Source organism: Condylostylus longicornis, unplaced genomic scaffold (genome assembly GCF_029603195.1).
Source record: "Condylostylus longicornis isolate FDR11 unplaced genomic scaffold, ASM2960319v2 ptg000038l, whole genome shotgun sequence".
Classification (NCBI taxonomy): domain Eukaryota; kingdom Metazoa; phylum Arthropoda; class Insecta; order Diptera; family Dolichopodidae; genus Condylostylus; species Condylostylus longicornis.
Genome location: NW_026578007.1, coordinates 440,626 through 449,085, shown reverse-complemented (window position 1 = coordinate 449,085; position 8,460 = coordinate 440,626). Strand labels below are relative to the sequence as shown.

Genomic DNA, 8,460 nt, shown 5'->3' with positions numbered 1-8,460 from the left:
TTTCAAAACAAAAAAAAACAATTCCTATTTCTATTTCTAACGAAAATTTTGAACATTTTGTCCTTCAAAAATTTGCATCCAATAAATACGTATGTACATAATATTTTTGTAATTATTGTAACTTTTTTAATTCATTCTCACGCTTTTTGATTACTCACTGTTATTATGTTTATTTGTACGTATGTACATATGTACATATATGTATGTATAATTTGATTTTTGATGTTGAACAATCTCTTTTTTAATGTTATGTAATTTTATTTTGCTATGGACCTGGCCCACAAAAAATTTTTTAACGTTTGGTGACTTAAGTTAAAAAAAAAGAGAAAAAAGTTCTGTAAAAAATTATTTCGAAATATCAAAAAAATTTTCTTATGAAATCGCCTTGATAGAAAATAGTAAACAAATAAAAAATGGAGAAAATTGGAATTTTTCTAAAGTTCCAACCCTTATATTCCTATAAGACCTTGAATAACTCTTTCACAAACTGTTTGTTTGAAGCTCCAACTCCACAACAAAAGTTTTACCAATTTGCTCCTGTTATTGGTCTGTTAATGGTCATGTTGCATCGACTACAATTTTGCTGAATGTGCAAGTATAGAACAATCGTGAAATATAATTGTATTATGGAAAGAAATTACCATTAGTAATTAGTTTGCCAAAATTTGCAATTTGAAATTTGTTATTTTATTAAACGCATAATAAAAATTGAATCATTTTTAAAATTTTTCATAGGATGAGTATTTAGGTGGACGCCATGTTAAATTAGATTTCATGAAGATAAAATTAACACCGAAATTAGTTTAGGCGAAGTTCATGTAAGAGTGCACAAATAGACACCTTTGTAATACTAGTTTATTTAGATTTTCCTAAACTAAACTCATTTTAATATACAGAGTTTTTATGAGAAAAATTAGACATGCGAATGTTACACGCAATCCGGTCTCTAAAAATTATTTTTTTTTTTTTATATCAGGAAAATATTTAAATTTACTAAATTATATTAGTAAGCAGTACTATAAATTTAGTTTTACTAAATTTACAGTACTGCTCACATTCAATAAGAGAACTAATTCTTATCTGGAATTATGAAGTTTCCAAAAAAAACATTTAATACCTAAAAACAAATCACGGCAGAGATATTTATATTGCAGAAAATTTTGTCGAATAAAATTAGGATAAGTAAACTATATTAAGAACAACATATTCACTTCAGTAAGTAACAATAAGTAATAATAATCCTAACACTTCATTAAGTAATAACAAGCAATCATATGCCGATCATAATAAAATTTTCCTCTTAATTTTTACGCTTTTTTTTAAACTCAGGTATAAAAAATGTAGAAATAAGATGAATGGCGAATTTGCCAATTTGTCGGCAATTTTCTTAAGCTGGGGATTTCCCTATTTTTTGGTATTAACATATCGTCGGCTGAGTGCTATTTTGATCCGAGAAAATCACGTTTGAAGTTTAACAACACTTTATTTCAAAACTAAACCATGGGATTTCTTGAATTTTTGTTTGTAGTTTTATTATAGTTTTAAGAGTTTGACTATAAAATTTCGTTCAATTTCGATAAAAGGATCGAGAGTTATAGCAAATTAATTAGAGAAGGTAGAGCGCGATTTTGATCCATATCCACTTTTTCGATCAAAAATGCGTTGTGGATCAAAAATTTATGGATAAATAGATCAAAATAGCACAAACTTAAAAAAGAAATTTGCTCTGTATGTCCCATTTATTTCATACACTTGTATTATAAAAATGATTATATCGCGAAAATAAGAAGTTTAAATTTAAAACATACGTAAAATATGAACATTTAACTTAATTAGATTGAAAGAATTTGAACAATGGTTTTTACTAGACTAATAATTCGGTATGAAGTTCGTAATCACTTGAAAGAGTTTTCTGCTGTATAGACATTTAAACATAAATTCCCGCTAAGCGTAATATTCTGTGTTGATTTTGATAAGTACCTTTGTTGCTTTGCACAATTATCAAAGGAAAGAGAAAATATCACGAAACTTTCAAAAATTGTTTTCTTATTTCTGCCAGGGACTGTTGCTAATTTTAGGAAAAAAATTGAACTATGGATTCCGTTAGCTGCTATGCCACTCAAGAAGATTATTTTAAATATTTCAAAAACTAATGAAAGCAATGATGGTCATGTGTTCAATCACAGCTTAGGTATGTCTCGGAAGTTTCTAAGAAATAAATTGGCAATCTTGGATAACAGCCATACAACCCTAAGTACTAATTTTAAATATTTGAAATAAAGAAGCTCTTTAAAGTGCATGAAGTCATACAAAAAAATTTTTTTTCGACATGGGTCACTAAAGCACCCTAAAAATTTTTTGAAAAATTTATATGAAAATTTGATCCATACGCCAACGATTATGGATCAAAATGCATCCCAGATCAAATTTTAAGTGGAAGTAAATCAAAATTACATCGGCGTATCTACGAAACTAAATGAGATAGCGAAAATCTGATTACATATACTGAAAGATCATCGTCGAAAACCTATGGAAGAGGTCTTAAATCAGAAATTTCGAAAGCGGCGTACGGATCAAAATAGCACTCAGCCACGATATGTAATTTTTATATTACATTTTTAAAGTAAACTATCAAAAAAACCATATTATACATTTAAAGAGATCGTGTACTTGGCATGTAATATTTTCATACGCTAGATTTTTTTTAATTTGCAAAGATATCTTAGAATTCGCCGTACATAATAAGCCTATTAATGTCCCAATAACATAATGTCACTAACAGTTCTTGAAAGTTTTGTTATTTATATTTGTTATAACATGTATTGTTATAACATTTATGCAATGATTTATTTGTAATTACGTTACATAATATTATAATTACAAAACATTAAACGTGAACTTTTAATTTTTAACCACAGTAGATTCAATTTTTAACGATAATTCAACAGGTTGTAGCACAGCTGGTGAATTCCAACATTTTTCAATTGGTATTTTCGTTTTTGCACTGTTTGAGAATTTGAAATTTTGAAGAAGAAGGACAATACCGATTTTACTTTCCATTTTACCAAATCGCATTCCAATACAACTTCTTGGTCCATCGCCAAATGGTAAATATGCCATAGAATGCCGTTTCTTTGAATTATCTGCATTAAAACGTTCTGGATCAAAAATCTTCGGTTCTGGAAAATATTCTGGATCAGCATGAAATTCGCCGTATGGTATGAGAATTTTCGTTCCTTTTTCTATTACAAAATTTGTATTAGGAACTTTGTAGTCTTGGTTTGCCACTCGGAAAACTGCTGGTGCAGGAGTATGCAAACGTAAAGATTCTAAAAATATAATTTTATGTAAAAGTTTAAGTTTTGGAAAACAAGTTCTTGATTTTCTACGGCTTATTTCTTAAGTCTTACCGTTCATGACCTGATCCAAATATATCATTTCAGATAATGCTTCGTATGATATTTCGCCATTATATTTAGCTAATATAGAATTAATTTCATTTCGAACTTTTGTTTGTATGGATAAATTTTGTGCTAGTTCATATAATGTAAATGTCATAGTAGAAGATGACGTTTCATATCCAGCAGCGAAAAAAACAAAACATTGTGCTAAAACGTCATTAAAAGTTAATCCATTTGGTGAGTTTTTCAAATCGATTAGCAAATCCATAAAATCTTTTCGCGTTACATTATTTTCTTCACGGTACTTAATAGTTTGTTCAACTAGATTTTTAAAGAAATCTATTATATACTTTTCATTAATACGTAAATTAAGGATTTTAGATAAATTAAATAAATTTAAACGTATAAAAAACAAAGATATTTTTCCCCTTCCATTTGCAAATATATCATTTCCAATTTTATTGAATTCTGAATTGGGATCTTTCAGAGTATTACAATCAATACCAAAAGCTGTTGTTCCAATTACATCAATAGTAAACCGTGACATTAAACTTTTAATTTCAATTTCCAACGTTTGATTACCATTTTCCCTAATTGAATCATTAAGAACTTCAACTAAACGATCGCCAATAGTCCTAACCGAAGAAAACATATATTTCATTTTGCCTGATGAAAACACAGGAGTTAATTTTGATCGCAAATTTCTCCAATATTCATCTTCCAAGTTTATTAAATGACCTGTTAGGGGATCTGCTTTTGGATTACTAAAACTTCCACGATTTTGAAAATATTGAAAATCTTTAATAAGAATATTTTTTACTAAGTCTAAGTCTGTTATCATTAACATTGGTTTTATATAAAAAAAAAATCCAAAAAATGGTTTTTTGTGCTTAAAAGTTTCATATAAAATTTTTATGTCCCAGAAATGGCCCTTTCCACTAGTATTTCCATAAAATAAACTTGGACGAGGAGAGAAAATTTTTTTTCGTTCCCAGTGCTTATAATGGAATTTCAAGATCCAATATAAAAGAATTACAGCAACAATTAACGCAATGCTAAAACTTAACCACATTTCTGTACAAAAATATTTCTGTTGTCTTGTATGTATTTGATGGTTGTTAATTAAAATCTTAAACTAAATTGAAAGCATAGCTTTTGCCTTTATATTTTATACTTATGATTTTTATCTAATCTTTTCAAAAAATTTTGATATAAGTTTGGAAAGCTTACTGTTATTACAGATTATTATGTATGTAGACAGATTATTAAAGATAAATTATTATTGTTTTCACCCTAAAATAATTATATGATATGTTCAAGTATTTAATTATTCGAAATCTACATTCAATTTTTTTTCCTTAACAATCATATAAAATATCCAAGTTGATTGTGTCTATAATATGTGTTTTGAAAGTTGATATGAGTTCAATATATCAGTTCAGGAATATTGCCGTTAGGAATATCCTGTATTAAAACAAATTTTAACTAATGAGTTTCAATTGCAATAAAAAGTAATTGAAATCTGACATTTTCTTCTTGTTTTAATTCACTAATAGTGTTACAGTTTTTGTTCAATTTTTTATCTGAAGCTTTAAATTTATTAAATCTAAGAATCAACTTAACTATATTTTCCAGGTTTAAACTACAAAATGGTGTATTTGTGTAGCGATTCAAAAAATTTTAAAAAAGGAATTAATTGGATTTCATATAATAGTTGTTTTATGCTCAATTCTGATAAGAAAAATATTTTATATTGTACTGAAAACTAAACTAATGAACATTATTTTAAATCTTACGTTATATAAAATGAACATATACACATATATCAATTTTTTAAAGTTTAGACAGCGATTTCCCAAAACGGTATAATAGCAGTTATAATATTATTAGTCAATTCATTATCTTCTTTATAAAAAAATACATTTTTTACAAAAATATGTACAAAAACAATTTTTTTCATACAAGTATATATACATAAATACATAATAATTGCATAAGTTTAAATTGGTTATCATTATACCAGAATATCTAAATATACTTACATATTATATCAACAAAATAATTTGAATTGTCATCAAAATAAAAGTTTTTGTAGTAAAGTTTCACCAATGATAAACAAAAACCTATCTTCTATAATCTATATTATATTATACAAGCCAAATTCGATGGCGGAACCATCGTGTATTTTCGCTTAGATTTTTCATTTTAGGAAGAACAACAGAAAAAGATAAATTGTACACAGATTTGTTGCAGAAATTTCTTATTTTTCGTGTTACGTTTATTTCCTCAAAAGTTTAATTTATTCTTAATATTATTCTTTTATTATAATTCGTGCATGAATCATAATAACGCATATGAAATAAAGTAATACTCAAAAAAGAGCTTTTTATACCCTGTACTAAATGGCTGCACTGGTTCGGGTAGCTGCCATACAAATCCGAAAGTTAATTTTAAATATTTGGAAAAATATTAAAGTTAGATTCGTGAAGTTTCATATTCGTGAAGTTTCTATCGAGTGGTTTGACAGGTTCAAGTAATTGCCATCAGTCGAAGTTATTTTTTAATATTTCAAAAAAAATTTTTTAAACTCAGATCATCAAAGTGCAGTTTTTACTTATTTTATGCTTGGTTTTACTCATATACTTAAATTTTACTCATTCCTAGCCAAAAAATTTTTACGTTAATTAAATGCATTTGTATTATGTTATAATAAAAAAATAATAGTTGTATACATGTGAACGTGTATATATGCATATAATAATTAAGGCTCAAATCGTTTACAGCCGAGGTGACTGAAACATCCAATATAATGTAAATATAAAATAAATATAACGAAAAATACGAGACAAGTTTACATTTTGGCGCATATAAAAGAAACATTCACCTGACTTGTTTACATTCTATGCTAACACCATGAACTTATCAACTTTTTTGTATATCAGGGTTGAAATTTGATTTGTTATCATATCTATGAAACTAATTGATGAAAATTCTTGAATAGATGGAATTTGAGTTCTATTTGCTACCAAAACTAACTGAGGACCTTTTAAAGGAATTTGGTTAGCATAAAGTGAGTATTTTATTATATATTAAAACTTGTGAGGAGTATTTAAAAGGCATTTTCGCAGTCTTATGCTCAACTAGACAATACCTTGTGGTCGGTTACGTGTTGATCATATCAGGTTTTTTTTTTTATCAACATAATGTTTACAAAGAATATTATAACATAATATTATGGTAGTTGAAATGTTAAGTTTATATAGAACCTAATGTGTATGTGACATCTAAATGTTTAGCTTCATTTCAATATAAATTTGTCCTTGCAGAGCATTGCTATATTCATACTAAACATATAAAGTACCGTGACTTCAATAATGCGCTGACGAAAACGTTACAAAGTATCACATTCCAAAAAGCTTAGTAAAAGCTGTTGACATTGCACACTTTTCCAAAATGCTTTCTATACGTAGTGAATAAGTAAAATGGGTATCGAAAAAATCGAGCACGCTTTTCTTATAAAAACGTTGCCAGAAATAACCAATTAAATAAACCAGCATATATTTTCAGCAATGGAGTGCGAGTTATTAAGTTTTTTTTCTTAAATGCAGCATAGAAGTGCCATGTTTTGTACCATAATGATGTGGTAACGTTTGTTAAAATTTAACATTTGCACAGAACTTAAAATTCAAATTTTCAAACAAACGTCAAAGTATGTATTAATATTGTAAAAATTGTATTCCAAAATGTCTCAAAAGCTTTAGCAGTTTTTTTTACAATGTAAAGGTATTGAAAGCTCTGAGACGGTACTACAACCGTATTAATATCGTACTTAAACTTTTTATAAAGTATTATTGAAGTCACGGTACGCACATTGTACAGAACTAGACCTACCGAGAATGCATAGAGGTGAATTTTGTATTTTTTGTTTTCAAACCTAAATTCATGTTCATTTCAAATTATTGCTTATTGACTATAAAGAGCACTGCGCGTATAAATATTTTATATTTTGCGAGCCAACGGCTTACCTTATTTAAGTTTTAATTTTCCTTCCTTCATTAAATGAATTTTATATATGTAGCTGTAGCTCTTTTCCTTATACATATACTCAGTTTCTCTACGGTGTAGGATTACACCTGTGATAAGTCGCTCATAAGTGAGTACGGATTCCACGAAGCCTTTCAGATTTGCTCATGGGTTGCACGATAGAATTCAAAGTAACTATTTTTTATAGTCATGAAGCTCAACGTGTTAATTTTGTTTTATTGTTTTCAAAAATATTTGAAATTTGTGCGATTCGCACTAGGGGCTTCTAGTATTATAATATTATACAAGCCAAATCTGATGTATTTTCGCTTGTATTCTTCATATTCGGAAGAAAAATATAGAAAAAGGAAAACAAAAAAAATTTATTCTGAATTTTTTTAACGTTTTAGGTATGTATAAGTATCGTACTCGTGAATAGTACACAGATTTGTTGCAGATCTTTAATAATTAAGTTTAATAAGGCTTAAAACTTCGCAAATATATCTGATCTATAATTGGACACACAACTGCCAAGTTTCATGAATCTGACTTTATTATTTTTCCAAATATTTAAAATTAGTCTTTGGAGTTGTATGGCAGGCACCCGAACCTGTCAAGCAGTTGAACTAAAACTTCGCAAATATTTCTGATCTATAATTGGATACACAACTGCCAAGTTTCATGAATCTGACTTTATTATTTTTCCAAATATTTAAAATTAGCCTTTGGAGTTGTATGGCAGATACACGAAAATGTCAAGCAATTCCACTAAAACTTCAGAAATATATCTGACCTATAATTGGACACACGTCTGCCACAAGTTTCATGAATTTGACTTTATTATTTTGCCGAGAATAAAAAATTTGCTTTTGGAGTTGTATGACAGCCACCCAAACCGGTACAGCTATCCCATTATAATTTTTAGGGCATGTGTAGAATATAATTGGACACATTTATACAAAATTTTATATTTATAGCTTTATTAGTTTTTGAAATATTTAAAATAAACTCTTTGAGTTGTATGGCAGCTACCCGA

General features: G+C 27.7%; 1 protein-coding gene across 1 annotated transcript; it reads right to left on the bottom strand.

The window, feature by feature from the left end:
- Positions 1–2,827: 2,827 nt before the first annotated feature.
- On the bottom strand, positions 2,828–4,523 carry LOC129609211 (probable cytochrome P450 6a14). Its single transcript, XM_055521136.1, has 2 exons — positions 3,411–4,523; positions 2,828–3,329 (listed from the first exon to the last, which is right to left on the bottom strand). The coding sequence occupies exons 1-2, from the start codon at positions 4,471–4,473 to the stop codon at positions 2,902–2,904; spliced, it is 1,491 nt and encodes a 496-aa protein (XP_055377111.1). The 5' UTR covers positions 4,474–4,523; the 3' UTR covers positions 2,828–2,901.
- Between the last annotated feature and the right edge of the window lie 3,937 nt (positions 4,524–8,460).